Source organism: Amblyomma americanum, chromosome 7 (genome assembly GCF_052857255.1).
Source record: "Amblyomma americanum isolate KBUSLIRL-KWMA chromosome 7, ASM5285725v1, whole genome shotgun sequence".
NCBI lineage: Eukaryota > Metazoa > Arthropoda > Arachnida > Ixodida > Ixodidae > Amblyomma > Amblyomma americanum.
Window position 1 is genome coordinate 79545787 of NC_135503.1, and position 22192 is coordinate 79567978.

The window sequence follows — 22192 nt, forward strand, 5'->3', positions numbered from 1 at the left end:
AATTGATAACTGTCTACTTAACGTTCACAGATAGCTGGGAACCTCAAACCACTCCTGGTGAATGGTGCAGCGTTTGAGGGATGCACCACTGGCAGGTGCTGGCTCCGCGGGGAGCCTTGTGCGACTCAAGTTGCCCTTTCTGAGCAACCTCTCGAAGCAATCAATAATTTAACTGCCACAGCGGGCAGTTTTCTCTCAGTCCGGTGGCAAAGTTGTGATGACGCGTCAAAGTCACGTTGCCTAAGTGGCCCACCTGGTCCCTGTTGCTTATCTGGGAATTTTTCGTGGATTTTTCGCTCACTGTCAACGACGCCGACGCCGATGATGATTCCGGCTTTTCAGCAACACAAGTTACTTAAAGCTATCACGTTAATATAATCACCATTATAATCAGCGAAGCTTCGTGAAATGGCGAAGAAAGGCTTCCTTCATTGATCAGTAAATAAATCTGCTGTGCCCTAACTGTAGCGACCCCTTCCCTCTATCTCCGCAGATCTCCTAATCTCATCCTTCCACCTGGCTCTGTTGCCTTTTACGTTTCCCTTCCGTTGGAATAAACTCATTTATCCTAGGAGGCAATATATTCTCTGCTGTCCGCAGTTATAAAATCATTCATTCGCATCAGTTTCGTTACCAACTATGTGCCTTTTATATGTGTTTGCTTTTCTATAATTTTTCTTTACATACGCTGTTAAGAGGCGCAAGAACCTATTATGTAAGAAACAAGCTTTCTGCACAGCGCTCCGCACGTGAACTATTATTTTCACCAGGGTGCTTCATGAAAAGCAAGTTGTTAATTTTCTTATCCTCAGCCACGTCTGGTTGCTGTATTGTGGTTAATACGCAAGGCATGCAGACAAGGAAAAGGGTTGAAGAATTCGTTGCTACGGTTCATTTCGGAAGAGACAAATGTAGATGTAGCTCCCAATTATTTCTAAGTTTATTCATACCTTGTATTGTACATTATTGTAAATCGTAATCATTGTAATACTGTGTTGTAAAATTGTAATATGGTAAATTGTAAATTTTTTTTTACCATATATGAAGCAGGAAGCTACGCATATAAAGCAGAATGAAGAAAAGCATACGTTTTGCGTAAGAGACTGAAGCGTAATCCGTACTGACGGAAGCATAGGTTAAGCCGATTATTAAACTTAGTTCTATTAGGGTAGGAGCCAGTGGTTAGTTCATCTAAGCATTCATAGCAATGGAACACGCGCACCAAATAGAGAAAAAACGCTCACGTATAGTGTTTTCCTCTGGCGTTCAGCGTGCCTTAGCGCCATGAACGTTAGCGTCTTTACCAGAAATATCAGCGTCGCATTCGTTGAGTTACATTCTGAACGTTTTAGACCACTTTGTTCTGGCGTACAGGTGTTTCCAATCCTCTAGTGAGTGAAAAACAGACACTGCTAGCGGTACCTGTATGGCCATAAAGCCCGGCAAACGGAACCTCTGCGATCTCAGAATGGAATCATGGCCACGCATACTAAAACATCAACCTCCCATCGCGCTTTAAGAGCCGTGGCTGACTCAGTTTACTTTTCTACAAGCAAGCTGCTACGACGTCAATAACCTCATCATGAGCTCTATTTTACGCACATGAAGTAGTGCGGGCAGATAAAAAAGAAGAAATGAACCTAATGTTGCCCAGCCTGCACCGCTGTTAGGCACAAAGCGGGATTAAGCATTTTTACAAAGTTTATGGCTGAGGAAACAGCCACGTTTTATTGCATTCACACATGAGTAATAGATTTTGTAGCATGCTAATAGCGTAAGCAATATCATCCCTTGTTATAGGGTTTCATGAACGCAACACAAACGCTAGCGGACGGAGACTTACCTCTAATTTCACCTTTTCTTTAAGGGCTAGGACCTTCGTTGAATAGCGTGGAATGGTCAAGATGTGTGTTGCGTCGCCGTGCTCGATTTGAAATTGAAGCTCACCTGCGAATAATTTATCACGACTGTCGAAAGCGTGGCGAATAAGGAAAGATACAACTTAGTGTCTACGGAATTTATAAGGCAGCCCACTTTAGGGAGAGCCGTACTTTTATAATAATAAAGTTCTAAAAAACAATTTTTTTATTCAGATACAGACACCGTGTTTTATTTAAAGCTACACACGCCTGGTAACGGTAAGTTACCAGGTGTCACAAAATTCGGCGCATTTTCGAAAAAAACCGGCGCTGCGCCTAAGAAATCGCACCCGCGCGCCGTAAAATAAAACATACACAGCGGGGAAGGACCCCTGAGAGTGCGTAGCTTTGCGCACTGCTGCAACTCAGCTCGCCGGTGCGGCGCCGCGGGGGGCATGGCCGCGCGCGGCGTCGATTTTTCTCGAATGTCGGAGAAGGTTTTGCTTGTTGTCGACGGAAAGAGGGTAACCTTGTGCGCACCAAAGTGATACCCTCCCCCCTTCGCTCCGGAGCCGATGACTCAGCGTGCTGAAAACGACCAAGATTGTTCTAGAAGGTGGTTTCCGCGCTCGACCAATGGGGTCGCGCGCCCGGCGAAAGAAGGAGAAGGAGTTTGTGCAGTTGAAGCTGCGTGTATGTGCGCGCCTGCCTTGGCGCGAAGAACAAACAGACGCTGTCTGCGCCTATAAATGAGGGGCTGCAACCGCTGTCTGTTAGCCCGAGCCGCCGTTTAAGCTTCCGAGAAGCGCGCCCGCTCGACTCCAGGGAGAACACCAGTCGCCCAGCCAGAACCATCGAGGCAACGTGCGCCAACCTGCAGGACGGCCCCGTCGAGCTCGTCAGGTCGTCGGACTGTCGCAGTGCCCGGTGAACAAATCGTGTTTTAGTTGTTTGTCTCTCTATGTGTTAGGGCACTTTAGGTGCAAAGGTTCTGCTAAATTGTAGTCTCTCTCGATTGTTACTTTGCATGGGTTGCATTGTATTTGGAAATCACTTTGTGCTCGTGCGAGTGATTGTGAAAACCTGTGTACTGTATCTTTGCTGCATAAACTTTGTTTTGTTTTGTGAACCTTTCGCTCCGACCCATTCTCTGGCTTGCGACCGGCGAAGGCTGGGCACCAAACGACCAACCCCCTTGCCACTTGGTAGCTGCTCTCCGGCTGAGCTTGCCACGCTGAGTCGAGGGCATCTCCTAAGTGACCGAGACCGCTGATCCCACACGCTCTCAGGGTGTCTGGGAGCGCACGCAAAGTGCGCGAAGTGGTGACACCAGGCTATCGAGGGTTGGCTGCAAACATGCTGGATGAAAGGCCAAGAATCGCGTAGCAGTCTTCCAACACGACATAATGCACCCCCTCCCCTCCCTGAGCCTTTTTTTAACACAACACGTTTTTAGGAGGAAGGTGGAGCGCTTCATCGCATTGTCAAAGACGAATCGAGAGCTTGACAAGTACCCCTTACTTTCATTCAGCACGGGGTTGGAGAGCAGCACCGATGCTCCCGTGAAAGTGAGGCTGAAGAGCACCACCATGTTGTCCACGCTGTTATCCAAATGAACACAGACGCAGTGTCCCGGCCCGACGCCGTGCGCCTGGAAGCCAGCCGCGAAGCGGCAAAGACGAGTGAAGAACTCGCCTCTTGTCAGCTGCGTTTTGTCGTCCACCTGCGTGCCGTGAAGGCTGCTTATAGGCGATGTAGATGTGGAACAAATTAAAGGAGTTGAGTGGCTGTTTTGGAATCGACTTTAAGACCGAAATGGCTGTGATTTTTATAAACTACGGTGCATGTTCCGGCGCCAGAGCTTGCTTAAACATCTTCTGAAGTTGTGTTTAAGAGGACCTCAGTTTCTATAGTGGGATACAACTCAAGAACGCTGCAGCTTTTCCCTTTAAATGTTTCCTTTCCAGTCAGTGGCGTCGGCTGATTCTCATGACTCTGCTTGTCTGATTCTCATGGCAATGGAGAGAAAGGTCTTTCCTCGACCACAGAGGGAAGGAATCATCTCGTTTCATCTACCACTCTCTGCTTTGTCACACCAGCAAGGTCATGAGAATCGGCCGACGCCATTGGCTGGAAGGGGGATCTTTGTCGGGAAAAAGTCGCTGCGTTCTTGAGTTGTATCCGACTATAAGCAGTAGCATTACAGTCCCTATTCCGCGGTGTGAGTCACGAAGTTTGCTAATTATTTAATACAAGTCCTGTGAATTTGTAACGTCATCGCAATACCAGCCCACGGAAGAAAAAAAACAAGGGAAGCAAGAAGAAATGGCCAAAAATTCTTGTTAGAACCAGTTCTTGACACAGTCCAAAACCAAAACTGACACGCAAACACTAAATTAGGAATAATGGGAACTGTAATGCTAACCCATTTCACTCTTACGGTGCGTTAAGTGTTCCCCAACTTTATAACGATACTGCCACGATTTTCTGGCATACATAGCGCGACAAAAAAAAAACACTATTGTACGCTCACTTCATTGCCTGTGACCAAACAACATTTTCAGAAACTCTTGAGATTATTTGTATTCACGGGAGAAGTGTCTCTCGGAAAAAACGTATCAGTGAACTCAGCTTCGGCAAGCGCTGCTTAATGGATACTAGAGACGTTTTTTAGCTTTGGTACATCGCTGCGAGATAACTAATGATATCGTCAGGGCGCCGCACATGGCGAGTATGATTTTTAATCTTCCTCAGCCAGAATATCAGGGAAGCGGCGGGGGTGTTCGCGCTCGATCGAAACTTGAAACTGGCCGGTCACCAAATGACCACTTGAGGCCACCACACATACCTTTGCTCAAAAATTCGGTGATATACTAAGACAGAAGAACCGAAAGAAATATTTTAACCGGGCGGGAATGCCAGTTACCTCACATCTGAATAGGTACATAAAATTACACTCGAGGAATTCCCCATAAAAATGCTCTCTTACCGAGGAGTCCCGCTATTAATTGCGCATGGAGAAAGCCCACACGAAAGCACGTTTCCTCACTGTTTGGCTGCGCTTACGCGAAGGTCGCGTGACTTTCATCGTCAATTCTTTACTCCGGACGAAACTGGTTCGCAACTACACACCCTAGCAGAAGCAGCGGTTCTAGGAGTGGAAAAGTCCTCGTTGTTGCAAATGGGTTGCAAGCCCCAAGGGTAGCGTTGGCCTGGCGGCCTGGGGCACGGCTGGAAACATCCGAAGGTCCTGGCAAAGGATGAGTCGACTGCCAACAGAACAACTTGTTTATTCTAGCATCGCAAAAGAGCAGCCGGTCAGGGCGACCACGTTACTCGACAGAAGAAATCGAAGCCTCTCTTTGGCGTCCGGGGCAGCTGCCTTTATACCCTCGGAGTCGAGGGCAAGAAGGAACGGCTCGGGATGAGGCGCACGAGACGGCGACGCACGGACATGTTGAGACGTGACGTGACGCGTCCGCCGGGCCGGCGCCGGTCAGACCTCCTCGCCTCCCAGTTGGGGAGCTCCTCTCCCCGGCTGCCGCGCTTTGACAAGCGTGGGTACCAAAATGCACACACACACGCACACACGAAGACACGTGGCATTGAAACCTGCCTGGACGCGCTTGGCGGGAGGCGTTGCGGCAGCGCTGAATGGGCCAAAATGACCGCCACTTTGAACAAAGCCCCGGCGTCCGTTGCATCCGCGCCGGCTATACCGCGCGTCGTAGGTGAAACGTAACAGACCACCCCGCCGGGAGAAGGAGATCCCGATGGTCAGGGGACTGCATCCGCTGTCTGGAGGGATGTCTCTCGATGATGCTCGTAATCGAAATCGGTCGTCCCTCGGCGTTGCTTGAGCGCAGCGCACAGAGAAGGCCTCGTTCTCAGGTTCAGGTTCACACAGGACACTGCAAAGTGACTTCGGGAGAGTTGCCATTTTTGTTCTCGTTCCCAGCAAGCGTTAGAAGTACGCCGAAACGCAACCGCTCAGTCAGCAAGCACGACACAACCTTCACTAAGCTCTGCCAGGCTCTTTCCCCTTTTATACTACTGCCTAGTTCCTTACAGTAGTCAAGCAGCACTCAGAACGCGTCCACAAATGGGAAAATTGCACTAGAAAGCACGTCATCACTTTGAAACACTAAACAAAAGCAATATGTTAAAAATCTTGCCTCAGGAAGAAAACATCAGAAACAAACAACTTTGAGGCGGATTCCTGCGTTAGGGGCCTCGACTTAAGCCATCGACGTTACCGTTGAGACTCCCCTTTTTGTAACGCACCTCAAAGGAATATTGTTGCAAAGCGAGGCTCCAGCGCAGGAGGCGGCCATTTTTGGGAGAGATGGTCTGCAGCCATTGGAGAGGGCAGTGATCCGTCTCAATGATAAACCTCGAGCCGGCTAGGTAGCATGACAATTTCTGAACGGCCCACACGAGACACGCACACTCTTTCTCGGTGGCGCTGTACGCCTGCTCACGACAGGTCAGCTTACGACTAGCATACAGGACGGAGTGTTCCACTTCTCCATTTTCCCGTTGGCACAGTACAACGCCCATGCCTCGCTCACTAGCATCGCACTGAACAACGAACCCTTTTGTGTAGTCTGGCGATCGTAGCACAGGCTGGCTTGTTAGGGCGCTCTTTAGGGCGCTAAAAGCTCTTTCCTTTGTCTCGCCCCAGACGACTGTTTGGGGCTCTGTTTTTCTTAGAGCATCCGTCAGGGGAGCCGCGATATCGGAGTACCTGGGGATGTACCTCTGATAGTAGCCGGCGACACCTAAGAACGACCGAATATCGGTCTTCGTGCGCGGTTGCGGGAAGTCTCGCACAGCGGCCACCTTTATTTCAGAGGGGCGGCGACGACCCTGTCCAATCACGTGACCGAGGTAGACAACCTCGGCCTGTGCTAATTGGCACTTGGGAGCCTTGACTGTCAAGCCCGCTTCGCGCAGGCGGGTTAGCACTGCCCGCAAGTGTGCCAGATGCTCAGACCAGGATGCGGAGAATATCGCGACGTCGTCTAAATACGGTAAAGCGAATTCTTCCTGTCCCCGCAACACTTTGTCCATGAGGCTTGAAAAACAGTATGACGCATTCTTCAAACCAAAACTCAAACTTTAGGACGGAATGTTCCCATTGGTGAAATGAACGCCGCATACCTACTAGCCTCTTCTGTAAGTGGAACCTGCCAATAACCCCTGACAAGATCTAGGGTGGAAATAAACTGAGGGCTACTAACTTTCTCAAGGCGCTCCTCGATGTTAGGGATCGGATAAATTTGATCCTTAATGATGGAATTAAGCCTGCGGTAGTCGACGCAAGGACGAGGTTCCTTGCCCGGTACCTCAAATAAAATCAAAGGGGAGGTATAATCACTCTCACCCGCCTCAATAACACCGAGCTGTAGCATTGTCTTTACCTCAGCCTCCATAATATCGCGCTGGCGGGGTGACACTCGGTACGCCTTGGATCGTACTGGCTCTGGGGAGGTAAGTTCTATTTCATGAGTAAGGACAGAAGTCCTACCAGGCCTCTCAGAGAACTGACCTTGAAACTCTTGTAAGAGTTGGTGTTGTTCGGTTTTCTGCTCAGGCGACAGCGGTGCTTTACCGATTAAGTCACTAATGACCTGATCGGTGTTTTCCCTGTTCGTCACTGAGCTTAGTCCCGGAAGCTCGACCGGAAGCTCTTCGGGAACGTTTACCATCATACACACCACTGCTTCCCGTTGTTTATAGGGTTTGAGCAGATTACACTGGTAAACTTGCTGTGCTTTCCGTTTCCGGTTTCCTGGCAGACTCACCACGCAGTTAACGTCCGACAGTTTTTGAACAATCCGTGCTGGGCCCTCCCACTGCACGTCGAGTTTGTTTTTTAGTGATGTGCGCAACATCATTACCTCATCGCCCACCTCAAAACGACGGGCCCTGGCTGTCCGATCATAATAAACCTTGGCCATCTGCTGGGCCTTTGCCATTGCTTCACCTGACAACTCCTGTACCCTTCTTAAGCGTTCGAGGAGCCTAAGCACGTACTCGACCACGACTGGGTCGTCGCCCCTGCCTTCCCACGAGTCTCGAAGCATGCGAAGCGGAGACCGCAGCGAGCGACCGTACACCAGCTCAGCTGGCGAAAACCCCGTAGCCGCATTCGGCGCGGTCCTTAATGCAAACATCACCCCAGGCAGACACAGCTCCCAATCATTTTGTTGTTCAAAACACAATGCTCTGAACACGCGCTTCATGACGGAGTGGAGCTTCTCAACGGAATTTGACTGTGGTTGGTACACTGAGCTGTATAACAGCTTTGCCCCACACCTTTCGAGAAAGGCTGTCGTCAAAGCGCTAGTAAACACTGTGCCCTGATCTGACTAGATTTCCGCAAGAAAACCAACTCGCGCAAATATGGACAGTAATGCATGGACTATCTCAACTGAGCTGAGTTCTTTAAGCGGCACTGCTTCAGGGAACTTTGTCGCTGGGCAGATCACAGTCAAAATGTGTCTGTACCCCATGGCTGTTACCGGCAGAGGTCCCACTGTATCCATAACGAGCCGTCTAAAAGGCTCCTAATGATAGGTACCAACTTCAACGGCGCCCTCGATTTGTCCCCTGGTTTGCCAACCCGCTGACAGGTGTGACATGTCCTCACAAAGTGTTCTGCGTCACGAAAGCACCCTGGCCAATAGTACTCTTGCAAGAGACGGTCCTTAGTCTTCTTAGCTCCTAGGTGTCCGGACCACGAACCGCCATGCGACAAGCGCAACAGATCCTGACGGTAGCACTGAGGCACGATCAGCTGATCGAACTCCACTCCCCTGCGGTCTAGATACTTCCGGTACAGGACCCCACCTCTTTCCACAAATCGAGCATTTTTCTTGGCGATACCTTCCTTGACATTGCAGCGCATGTTTTCTAGGCTGCCATCCTTTTTTTGCTCGGCTATCAAAGCCGACCGGCTGACTTTTAGCAACCCATTAAGTCCATCTGACGTAGGCGCTATGAGCAAATCTGCAGATAGCTCTTCTAACTTTCCCGTGTCGGGCATTTCCTCTGCAGTACCTGGTGCCTTCAACGCTACAGGCTCAATTTTATTCAGTTCGGACGTGCTCTGCATATCAGCTTGCTGCGCCTCCGACCCTTTCTCATTGTTCGACAACGTCGGCCCCGCAACTACCGCCTTTGCAGCGAGCTCCCGAACTCTCGATCTGGTTAAGGCCTGAACACTAGCCTCACCAAACAAAAGCCCCTTCTCGCGCAGGAGGTGATCGGACCTGTTCGAAAATAGGTACGGGTACTGGGGGGGCAGCATAGATGACACTGCGGCCTCCGTCTCAATTGCTCCGAAAGGTCCTTCAATAAGCACTTTTGCTACGGGCAGACACACGCTATGAGCTTCCACGGCTTGCTTGATCCATGCCCACTCGCCCGTCAACATATCGGGTTCTACGTAAGAGGGGTGAACTACATCCATTGTAGCTGCGGAATCACGAAGCACTCGGCACTCTTTCCCGTTCACGAGGAAGTCTCGCATGTAAGGCTCGAGAGGCTTCATGTTCTCGTTAGTGCTACATAATGACAAAAACACGACTTTTGTTTTTGTTTCTGGACACTGCGCCGAAAAGTGACCCGGCTTCTGGCACGTATGACACACGCGCGCTTGCCTCGTCTCGAACCGCTTTCTGCGTTCGGCTTCGGCTGCCGCCGTCTCCTTACGTTCGGTCGGACTGCTTTCAGTCGCATCCGCACTACGTGTGTTCCCCCTTGCTCTCATGGGTGTGAACTTCGGCCTCTCAGACTTGGAGCCAAATTCACCCTTTTGACCGTCCTTAGCTCCGCGAGCCCAACGCGTCACAAACTCCTCGGCTAGCTCGGCGGCTTTAGCCACTGTACTAACGTCTGGCCTATCCAAGACCCAGTACCGCACGTTCTCAGGTAACCGACTATAAAACTGTTCCAGCCCGAAACACTGCAGAATTTTCTCGTGGTCACCAAACGCTTTCTCTTCTTTGAGCCACTCCTGCATGTTTGACATAAGCCTGTAGGCAAACTCTGTATATGACTCACTTCTGCCTTTTTTCATTTTCCCGAAACTTCCGACGGAACGCCTCCGCTGACAGCCTGTACTTTTTTGGCAGACTCGATTTCACTTGGTCGAAATCCTCTGCCTCCTCTCTCTTCAAGCGAGCGATTACGTCGGCCGCCTCGCCGGGTAACAAAGTGAGCAAGCGCTGTGGCCACGTTTCCCGAGAGAACCCCTGCTTCTCGCACGTTCGCTCAAAGTTAACCAGGAACAAACCAATGTCCTCTCCAAGCTTAATCGGCCGCATCAGGTCAGTCATTTTGAACGATACTCGTTCTCCTGCACCGTGTGCCTGACTTCCATTACGACCGCGTTCCATCTCCACCTCGAGACGCTTCATTTCCAAAGCGAGTTGACGGTCGCGCTCTTCTTTCTCTTTATCTTTTTGTTCTTTACGATCGCTCTCGTCGTTCTCTTTTTGCTCTTTACGTTCGCGCTCGTCTTTCTCTTTTTGCTCTTTACGTTCGCGCTCGTCTTTCTCAGCCTCCAACTCAAGAATAGCCCTTAGCAGTTCTGGTTTTCTGAGTTTGTCTGAGACATCCAAACCCAACTCTCTTGCAAGCTCCAGCAATTTCGGTTTGCGCAACGACTTCAAATCCATGGCTGCTCCGAATGCTGCTTTCTCTACTGCCTACTATTGTCTTGCCGCAAACTAACCCGGCAGCAACGACAACCACAATTACCAGCTCTGTATCTGACACTAACAAAAGCCTGGCAAAACTCAGAAGAAGAAAGTCCCGCACTCACCAAACCTCGTAGCCAAAAATTCAGCGCAGTCGTTCCGCTGCAGGCAACCAGTCATCACACAGGGCTCGTTGCACTGCTGCCGGATGGTCGTTGTGCTGCTCAGCATACAGTTGACCGCATATCTTCGCTGCTGGCCTCCGTTGCCGCGATCTCACCGCTGGCAACCAGTTGCAAATGGGTTGCAAGCCCCAAGGGTAGCGTTGGCCTGGCGGCCTGGGGCACAGCTGGAAACAACCGAAGGTCCTGGCAAAGGATGAGTCGACTGCCAACAGAACAACTTGTTTATTCTAGCATCGCAAAAGGGCAGCCGGTCAGGGCGACCACGTTACTCGACGGAAGAAATCGAAGCCTATCTTTGGCGTCCGGGGCAGCTGCCTTTATACCCTCGGAGTCGAGGGCAAGAAGGAACGGCTCGGGATGAGGCGCACGAGACGGCGACGCACGGACATGTTGAGACGTGACGTGACGCGTCCGCCGGGCCGGCGCCGGTCAGACCTCCTCGCCTCCCAGTTGGGGAGCTCCTCTCCCCGGCTGCCGCGCTTTGACAAGCGTGGGTACCAACATGCACACACACACACACACGCACACACGAAGACACGTGGCATTGAAACCTGCCTGGATGCGCTTGGCGGGAGGCGTTGCGGCAGCGCTGAACGGGCCAAAATAACCGCCACTTTGAACGAAGCCCCGGCGTCCGTTGCATCCGCGCCGGCTTACCGCGCGTCGTAGGCGAAACGTAACATCGTGAAAAGGCTTCGTGAGAAAGCAAAAAAAAAAACAATTTATCTGCTTTGAAGGTCAATGTCTGTTGGAGCAGTAAAGCAGTAACGGTTTGCAGCTGCTTCCAGGAAGGAAATTATTAAATATTAGACTCTGTCCTTAGCCCACTTGAAGGAAGTCTTGAAGAGTGCAAGTCTGCATGACTCATACGAAAGTGTTCTTCTCAGAGCCACTAGTCTACTGACACCAATATGTACTATCGCCCACTAATCCTACTCCAACTATTCTTATGAGGCAGTACCAAGGTTTGAGGAAGTAGATATCGACTATAATAGTCAATTTTTTGCTGCACTTTCCGGATTTGCCCGCCCCCTTATCTATTCTGTTCTGCAAACTTGAAGCATCGCTTGCGGTGCGCCTTTTCTTATTACTCTTTGGACGGTATAAAAGACCATACGACTTGGTGGAACAAGTAGTATGTAGCTCCGAATAAACAATCTGTTAGAATCAACACGGGTATCTAAATTGTATGGTGGTTAACGCGTTCCTCTCGCGTTAATCAAACCATTCTCAGAGCTGCCCCTCCGCGGTAGCGGATAATTGTTTAATATGCTGCATGTCAGGAAAGCCAGAGTTTTTTCTTAAGGATAAGCACATTAAGCGCATAGCAGCTGCCAGGTAGGGCACGTTGCATGTAAGCTCTCAACATCTCGATACATCTGTACAGCCGGAGCACAATGGTGTCTTACCAGTGCCAACTTGTCAGGAGACTTTGTCAGAAATTCTTTCATGGCGTTGTACACCGAGCAGGTTGGGATGTCCACTTTGGGATACGGCGAGTAGACGACCCCGTCCTTGATAGTCGCCTTCATCTCGACTTGATTTTGTGATTTTTTTTTTCACTTAGCACGAAGAAGTAACCCCGGTTCTGATTCTTTCAGATGGACTTCTGTATTCTGAAAAAGTAAAAATAGGCGAGAGAGATTATGCACTTTTTATCTTGACTAGGAACAATCAAATATCACGCACCATCTTTATTGATGTGATGTTTACACAGTTAACACCAAAGGGTTGGACGCATGTGAGCTCACTGAAAAACAACGCTGAATCTCGCGTGAATAATAGGTATCCACTAGACATGCATTAAGGACAGCATTGGGCATTACAAATGATCCAAGACTTAATTTACCAACGATAAAACACAAATTTTTGTTTTAGAGTAAACCTCCTACTAGCTCTCCACCTGTGGGCGGAGTGGCTACGTTGGAGTTGTTGGTGACGTAAACGGATCACGTGACCGGAGATGAAGACGGAGATGGTTGCTGCAGACACCTACCAATGCCTTTGGTTGTGGAGAAGACAACGACGAAAAACGCCCTCCCGCATCTGACCATTTTCCAACTAATGTGCCATTAAGCCTGAGGACAACATTATCATCATCATCATCATCACCATTATCACCATCATAATAATCATCATCATCATCATCATTTTGCAACGCACTCCGGCCGTCCAAATGGTGGTGGTCTGTGTGCCTGGTCCTTTCGGAACGCTGACCTTGCGCAAAAATTACAATAAATTAGAACGCCTGCGCCACCGAAATCCTGCCTCGAAAGCCGTTCGGACAGATATTGAGCGCCGCTGCGGTCAAGGCACCGCTGCTCAAGCCGTCGAAGTTGAATCTCAACGCCGGTGTCAGGACGATCGAAGAAATGTAAAACCAATTAAAATAAAGAGTTATGAGAACATCTCAGCTTAACTACGCTTGACAGCAGATCATAATCATGTTCTGAGTTTTCTCCCCCTAAACTGATGCCTAATACTCGTCTCTCATTTGGAAACTTTCACGAAATTACAAAACCCTTCTAGGTCGCCAATTCGAAGAAGGAGTCGTGCATTTTCGCCACAGGGGGCATGCGGCACCGAAAAAATACATGCCAGGTTCTTCCTAGAAGTCGCTGTGTGAATCCAACAAGCCACAAACCTCAAAGTTAATCTTTCTAGTGAGGCTTTAGTTCATAGCTTTCCGCTGTTAAGCAGGGCCTGGAACAACTACATGCTTCTAAGTGTTTTGCTAGGGCTGAACACACAGCATCAAGGTTATTCTTTTGCAGTCAAAAGGTTTTCCTGCCCCTGCCACCAGAGCATTTGTCGTAGCTAGAATTTCGGACTTGGAAGTCGTACCATTGCGACATAATTACTGACCCTAAACGTGTTTGAACGTTAATTCGTTCTAATGTGTTATTACGTAATAAACAGTACCATCATTGAGCCGCCGCGGTGGCTGAGTGGTTATGGCGCTCGGCTGCCGGCCCGGAAGACGCGGGTTCGATCCCGACCGCGGCGGTCGAATTTCGATGGAGGCGAAATTCTAGCGGCCCGTGGGCTGTGCGATGTCAGTGCACGTAAAAGAACCCCAGGTGGTCGAAATTTCCGGAGCTCTTCCCTACGGCGTCCCTCATAGCGTGAGTCGCTTTGGGACGTAAAATCCCCCACAAACCATAAACCATCATTTGCGCTAAGGTGCTTCCCGCGACGCTGTGTACACCGCCTGTGCCAGGCTTGAAAGCCGAATTGGCCGAAAAGTGCTAGGTAACTTATTACATAAATTTATGATCTTGGTCGTCCTAATGTAACCATTACTTTCCGGTCGGCCTCATATAACTCTGCTTCCACTGGTTCGGCTGACCGTTGCGCCGATGCTGTCGCCCATCGCTCGGTTGAACTGATCGCAGTGAGCTGCGATGAAAGTTTAAAGCGGACCGATGAAACAAGGATAGAAATAGGAATGTCTCCGCAATGGAAGCAAAAACGCACGTTGCCACTTGTTAAAAGGCTGAATAGACATCATAAAAGCTCTTCAGATGCGCAATATGAAGGATAATGCTTCAGTTTTACCTGTGATGTAGCACAGGCCTTTCGTTGCTTCTTGCAGACTCCGCTCAAATGTCTACCTGCGTGGATCAGCGCGAATATTTGCGGTCTCTGCTGCTGATACACCAATGAACTGCAAAGGCAGCTGCCACGTGGGCGTTCCGACAGGTCACTGTGCTTTTATTTCACCGACACTTGCAGCTATTACAAGCTAGCGCACACAATTCATGTGCTACATGCGCCAGACTTTGCCCGTTAATGATTGCTTCCGCTCATTGTGGAGCGTTAAGGCAAACTGCACACAAACGAAAGAAACAGGATGGACGAGCACTCAGCTCTTTCATTGTGATACCCGCCACAGCATCGAACCGGAACGAACTAAAAAGAGACATCCACTGGTGGCGACGTTGAAAGCACTTTGAAGCAGGCCTTTAAGAGCTTCCCGTTCGATGAAAGAATAGCGGAAAAGGATGTGAAATTTGGTTTTCTGGTGAAACACATAAATATACGACTGATCATTCAGATGCAGGTGGCGCGGTAGTACGCCGGATGTATTTTTTTTTCAGTACTGTGTCAGTAGCCTCGTTTTCAGCATTTATATTCCCCGGCAAAGCTCAAAGGTCTTCACTTCTCACGTTATTGTAAGATAGGAATGGGCTGTTGAGACTCCTAATTATAATTTTCAGGAAGGTAGACATTATTTTAAGGCTGTGGCGCCGTATAGTAAAGAGGGTGACAGAATTTAGGCGCTGTGGTTCGCCAATTTTAGTACGAAGCTTTAGCACAGGTTAATTTCTTGAACACTTCAATATCTTTTTATGAATACTTTCAATACCTCAATATTTTTAATTTTATTATGAATGTGTTTTCACAGCTTTAAAGTCTCGCATATTGGTACATGTGCCGATTAGAACGCTAATTTAATTTTCAGATAAAATTGAAAACTAACGTCTCAAAATGCAAATCAAGATTTAACGTTGAAATCATCTGCATACGTTTTATATCAAATAAATCTATAAGCCCGGATAGCAAGGCTGAGCACAAAGGATAGACGCATAAATACTGGTGTCTGTTTAAAATGCTGTGTGCAATACCCCTGTTCAAAATTCAATAGTTCTGTTCCAGGGACAAGCAAAAATTTTCCTCAGAACGTAGTCTTGTTTAATATTAAAATTAAAACCTTTACAAATTTTTTGCACCTAAAATCAGTTGCTTAACGCAAAGCTACAAGTGGATATCAACTTGGAAAAAAAACATTGCACATAAGTTATCTGCTGTGCTCCTGCCGAACACGATTTCATGAAGCACTGCAAAAATATTTATGTAAATGTAAGGTTTTCGACATTGCTCCAATTTCTTAAAGTTAATCCTCGCTCTTACGAAACCCTTTATGACGAAATACTGACTATAACAAGGTAACCGCTGCAGTTGACACCTCCCAAAGAACACCATGTTATTGGGGCCTTGTTTGACGGACTAAAGGTTTCCTGCTACGGGCATAACACACTAAGTGAACTTCACAGACCATTTGGTACTGAGTGCGTCGCTTTGGTGCGTTAATATAGGAATTGGGGGACAAGTGCTACACCAGTGTTGCCAAGTGCTGATTTTGTGAGGGAATGCGTTGTCGGCTCTTGTCACCGGGTTCAAGCCTCACCGCAGGCCACGTTGTTAAATTACACACGTAATTCATCTTGCTCTCTCGAGAATACTGCGGCGCCAGGTTCTGAATAGTATTCTTGCTACCTCATCGCCACCACTTGGAGCGGTGCTGTTCGGCGAGCTAAAAGATGATAAAGGGGATGCCACAGGGCTTAGGGAAATTATGAGAACTGATGAAGCATAAACAATCTCAAAGGGTGGGCACGTCCTATACTATAGCAGTAAAACGGACAGACGAGAACCGGATGGGCGATTGTTGACCAATAGGGATACACCTGACAAAATGAAATATAGACATGGTAGCGCTTATTTAACTTAACCTGAAAGGGACAATGTAGTTAGTAGGATAGAAACTTGGGGGAGTTAGTACAGATGCACACCGGGTGGAACAGTGCAAACGGGCGAAAGACAGACAGAAAGAAACAGCACAGATGGCACTAATGGGAACATAAATTAAGGGTAGGCAGATAGTTTAGCATGACGTGATGGCAAATGCGTCATGTTTAAAGAAGACAAAGCTTCAGGAAGCCTTAAAATGGCGTAAAATTAAAGTACAAGTGGCGCCACCACTTGTGGATTTGTACAACTGCAGAAAGTGATGCCTTTATGCGCTTTACCGACGAACGCTATTTCGACGTGAATGGTGACTTACCTTCTAAATACGAGTAAAGAAGCGCGGCGAGCGCACCCAAGAATGTTAAGAGTCTTAGAATAAAAACCACGCAAAACTGACGATGAAGACAAAGGCTCAGTGCATGCACGTGTGCTGTGTCATGCGCCTCGGATTCTTTAACATCAAACGTGGTAAAGTTGATATAAAGGTTGTTACTAATTCGGGTGTCAGCCATTGTGGACCGCCAAAGTATACTCAGCCCGTGCCAACTCGGTTTCCAGCCACGGTCTTCGATATGGAATGTACATGCTGATCTTGAGAGCAGAATTCTCCTTGCTCGTCGTCAACGCCTGGTCACGGCTTTGGTTACGTTAGATGTCGCCAAAGCTTACGACAGTGTAGAACACTCCATCCTGATACATAGGCTACAGTCTCTTCAATTTCCAGATTATATAGTTGCATGGATATCTGCATTTCTTCATAACAGGGAATTCTTTAGCGTCCATAATGGTGTTCATTCAGAGAGGTATAGAAAAACGCGAGGTGTACCGCAAGGAGCTGTTCTTTCTCCTGTGCTCTTTAATATTCTGTTAAGGTCAATTCCTCTCCACCGCCATGTACGCACTTACGTCTATGCGGACGACATTGCGTTTTTTGCTGCTGCGCCGGATATACATTCTCTGTATGGTCTGTTGCAGTCATATATGAATACACTGGAGCACTGGTTGAGCGCATTACACCTGAAGTTAAATGTTGGCAAGTGCGCTACTCTTGTTTTCCCTCTATTCACTCCTGTAGTGGTCTCTCTCACTTGCCAGTTAAAAATAATACCGCAGGTTCAATCCCTAAAATACCTAGGGGTCATTTATGACAACAAACTCACCTGGCGACCTCACATTGACCATGTCGCGGCGAAAGGGGCTCGTGCCGTGGGCATGTTACGGAGATTATGTCATCACCGGTACGGCATGCGCAGAGATGCGCTATTAATTATCTACATAATGTATGTCAGGCCAATTTTAGAATTTGGATCAGTGTTGTTTTCAGGCTCGGCTACATATAAACTTCGCCCGCTCGTACTTTTAGAGAGGGAAGCACTTCGCATGTGCCTCGGCCTTCCAAAATTTGTGGCTATCAATGTGCTGTACCTTGAAGCCCGCATTCCGTCTCTCTTATCACGACTTCAATTTTTAACTGTGCAAACTTACCTCAGGATCTATGAATCCCATTTCCACCGTTCCCAAAGCATTTTCTGTTCTCAGCCGACCTCCTTTTTTGGTGTCCCCTGGTCTCGTTTCAATTCCCCTCAGGTAGTGTTTGTGCAAAGATTACTTCAGCCTTTAGATGTAAACATTTATGATATCCTTCCTGCGCTTCGGAATGGGCCAACTATCCACATTGTTTTCGACGACATATTCCCAAAAAATGCTAAACTTTTGCCACCGAGTATTCTAAATGGTCTTCTAGAAGATCATCTGAGGACCCTACCAACAGATATAGCAATAGCCATTGATGCATCGCAATGCAATGAAAAAGCAGGCGTGGGAATATTTTGCTCGCATTTAGACTGGTCCTTTTCTCTGCGCCTTCCAGATTTCACCCCTATTTTTCAAGCAGAGTTTCTAGCAGTTGTACTTGCTCTACGCAAGCTAGGCCCCTCTATTACAGCAGTTGCAGTAATTACTGATTCTTTATCTTTGTGTTCGTCCCTCGCTGCACAGGTTGACGGTCCCATTTTATCAACTTTCTTATCCCTACTTCCTCCGCATTTGAGCCTTGTTCATTTAGTATGGGTTCTCGGCCACAACAGTGTGACAGTAAATGAGATTGCTGATAATCTCGCAAAGGCTTCCCTCAGCGGCCCCGTGTTGCCAATCATCCCGGCTACAGCCTACATTACAGCATCTAGATTTCGGCGACGTGCGTTTTTAAGCACGCAAGACACATCACTTTTAACATCGGCGGATTATGAGCACCTTAAATATTATTGGAACAGGAAAATTTGTTGCTCTCGGCAGCTTGAAGTATCACTGACGATGCTACGCTGCCGCATCCCCCCTCTAAATTTCTATTTACACAAGTCGGGTTTGGCGCTCTCTCCCCTTTGTGCATTTTGCCGTGAGCCAGAATCTATTGAACATTTTTGGCTGTATTGTCGCCGATTCAACTCACTGAGAAAAAGGTTGCTGGAGGAGCCCTTGCAGCATCTTGGCCTTCGTTTGAGCAGCCCGCTCTTGCTATCATTTGGCGCCACCACATTTGGGTTCAGCCACAGATCTGTTTGCACCGCTGTTCAAAATTTCCTGATAGAATCTCACCGACTGCCTTGCTAAGTGTTCCAACCTTTCCTTTTATATCACTTATTACATTTTGACTAAATCATTATTATTCAATCCCTCTGTTTATTATTATTCTTAAAATTTTAAAATCAAAACACTCATCCCTTTTCTGTTCATGACGAAAAATTCACCGGTGTTGCGCTCCCACGTGCTTTTCCTTTTTGTTAACTGCGTTCAGGTGAATAGCCACCCGATTCTTGGCCGATCCCCCAGTGTGGGTATGTGCCATCTTTTGATAGGCTAACAACAACAACAACTATATAAGTGGCGCTGCGCGTGCTGCTCGTGCCGTTTCGCGTGAAGGAAGAAGCTCGTCCTCCTGTTGACGTGGCTCAGCTACCCAGGCTGCGGGGCAGTGGCTAAGTACCTTGCGGTGTTGCGCTAGCTTGCTAAATTTTTCCTTATTTTTGTCTGTGCCTGCTTGCTCCTGTTCTCGGGTGATTGGGCGGGGGACGCGAGCTTAATGTCTACTTCTCCTGGCCAGGGGTTTTCCCGTTGGTCGGCATCTCTTCCTAAAGACCAGCTCCCAATTGATCTCTTTTTCCGCAGTGGTGTTTCGAGCATTCTGGTCGCTTTAGTGCCTTCCGATGGCGGCGCTATCCGACTGAACAACCCGGAGGCAGTGCAGGCGGCTCTTCAGTTCACATCGCAGCACTTCATGCACATTACCGATGTCCGGCAGTTCGGCAGGGGTGGTATTTCGTGCAGGTCGCCGGATAAAGACTGAATTGAAGATCTTCTAAAGTGTACGACCTTCGCCAACCACCCGGTGAGCGCAATCATTCCGCCTCATCTAGCATGTTCCAAGGGCTTGGTTCGAGGGGTCGACTCTCGATTGAGCCCTGTGGATACACTTGAGAAACCTCTCGCCTGCAGGAGTGATTGCTGTCCATCGATGCAGCAGGATGGTTGACGGAATAAAAATTCCTACGGAGTCCGTCATTGCCATATTTGCAGGAATATTTTGCCCGTCAGAGATTAAGGTGTGGCTATTGGTTTTTCGAGTAGATGCCTTTAACTCTCGGCCCCTTCAGTGTCAAAACTGCTGGCGATTTGGCCACAGCGGCAAAGCCTACAAATCGGCCTTACGCTGCTGTGCCTGTGGGGAACGTCATTGAATAGAGGAATGTCCTGAACAGGAAGAGAAATGTTGCTTGTGTAGCGGTGCTCACCCTGCTGATCCGCCTGACTGTCCTGCACGAGCACAAGAAGTTCAGGTGCTCGAGCTTATAGACAAGCGCAGATGCACGCGGAGAGAGGCTTTTGCCGCAGTGAAGGAGAGAGCCTCAGCCTACTCTAGTGTGGCCGCCAAATGCCCACCCATAATGGATTCTAGTTGGTCCCGGGCTATTACCGCGGCAGTTGAGAAAGCTGTGGCAAATGCAATGGATCGCGTTATGAAAACCGTGTCCACGTGCATTTCGCAGGTCATAGCTGCTCAGATGACCAATCTTTTGCAGGCGTCCACCGCTCCGCTCTTGTCTTCTTTGGCTTCGGAAGCTACCCCTCCTTCTGTAGTAATCGATTCCGCTCCACAGGGCAAAAAACAATGTGAGCAACAGAAGACCTCTCAGGCCTCTCCTTCGAATAGCGTTATGAACGCATCCTCTATGGATTCTATGGATATGGAGTCTGATATCCGCGCCCAGAAACGAAGTGGGTCTCCTCTGAATATTGCAGGTCCATCTTGCCCCCAGTCGAAGACAAAGAAAAGTAACGCAAGTCAAAACGCTAAGGCCAGGATTCTAGAAAAGGCAGTCGCGGCTGCGTCACTTCCGCCAAGATAGGGTTCCTAAGTGTACTCCAGTTGAATTGTCGATCTATATTCTCAGCTTCAACAGAATTAAATTGCCTATGCAATCAGCTTCTTCCAGATTTAGTTGCTTTACAGGAAACATGGCTAACTTCAAATTTCAATTATCACCTCAAGGCTTACCGTCCGTTCCGGCTTGACCGGTCATCACGAGGGGGAGGGTTGTTAGTGCTCATATCTTCAAAGTTTTGCCACAGGGCATGGATTTCTTTTCAATATGCGGATAATGAATGTGAAATCCTTGCGGTTGACCTCAGTGTCCCAGATCAACAGTCATTTACGGTAGCTGATGCATATTTCCCGTCTGGTGTGCATGACACTCGGCCGCTTGACTCAATCATGTCTAGTAGCCGATCTCAGGTTCTATTACTTGGCGACTTCAATTCGCACCATGTGACTTGGGGGTTTAAAACAGACAGCTTTGGTTCTAGACTATTTGATTGGCCTTCTGGCAACAACTTGATCTGCAACAATTCCGGATTGCCTACGTTTGTTCGCAGTTAATGCCGCTCTGCCTTGGATTTAACTTTTTCCTCCTCAGGAGTCTCTGTTATGTCTTGGGCGCCTGTTGACTGTGCAACAAACAGTGATCATCTACCGATTAGTTTCAAGTTTGCGTGTAAATTAACTCTTCCTGAACGACATCAGCGCACGTTAATAAATTACAATTGCTTTAAAGACACGCTAAAATCAGCCCTCCAAATCACTTCAGACACTTGCGCTCAGAGAAGTGCCGAAAGCAAGGCTGCACATCTATCTTCAGTACTGGACCATGCAAGGCAAAAGTCTGAATTTTTGGTTAAGAGAACAAAGGGTGCTATCGCGAACAATTGGGGGAATTATGAGTGCACGCGTGCATATAGACGACGGAAAGCAGCTTAGAAGAAACTTCTCATCAATCAATGCCCAAAAAATTGGCTGGAATATTAGTATGTTGCAGCAACATTTAAGCGCACTGTCGACCCTGCAAAGGAGGAGTATAATACAAATCATTATGATTTCCTTTCCCAATCAGGAAATAAAACGAGCTTTGTTTAATTTCATGAGGCGCAACAAGGTGATTCCTCCGGCTGCCAACATTGAATCCCTCGTTCAGTCCCCTGCTGACATCGCAAAGGCCTTAGAGGATATTGCGTGTGGCTTAGAGCTTCACTTTACATCTGCTTTACCTTCTCCTACTATATTCACATGCACGTCAAGTGATTTCAGTGAGGTCTCTATGCCTGAGCTGTCGCAAATGAGGTCTATGCCTGAGCTGTCGCAAATGAGGTCTCTATGCCGGAGCTGTCGCAATTCAAAATGTGAAAACTTATGTGTTCGCCGACGATATTGCATTTTTTGCATCAGCAGGTGACACTCACACCATTTATCGAACCGTGCAAAATTACCTTAATGTTCTTGACAACTGGCTAGGAAGAATTCATCTGTCCCTTAATGCGAAGAAATGCGCATTGTTAGTATTTCCAGTTTCTGTTCCTT

General features: G+C 48.2%; 1 protein-coding gene across 1 annotated transcript in view; it reads right to left on the bottom strand.

Moving 5' to 3' along the window:
* The window catches only part of LOC144097271 (putative 4-coumarate--CoA ligase 2), a 31560-nt gene extending 19276 nt beyond the window's left edge, over positions 1-12284 (bottom strand). The window contains exons 1-3 of the mRNA XM_077630015.1: positions 12162-12284; positions 3381-3582; positions 1844-1947 (exon numbers count right to left, since the gene is read on the bottom strand). Coding sequence (XP_077486141.1) covers positions 1844-1947; positions 3381-3582; positions 12162-12284 — 429 coding nt within the window. The remainder of the gene's footprint in view (positions 1-1843; positions 1948-3380; positions 3583-12161) is intronic.
* Between the last annotated feature and the right edge of the window lie 9908 nt (positions 12285-22192).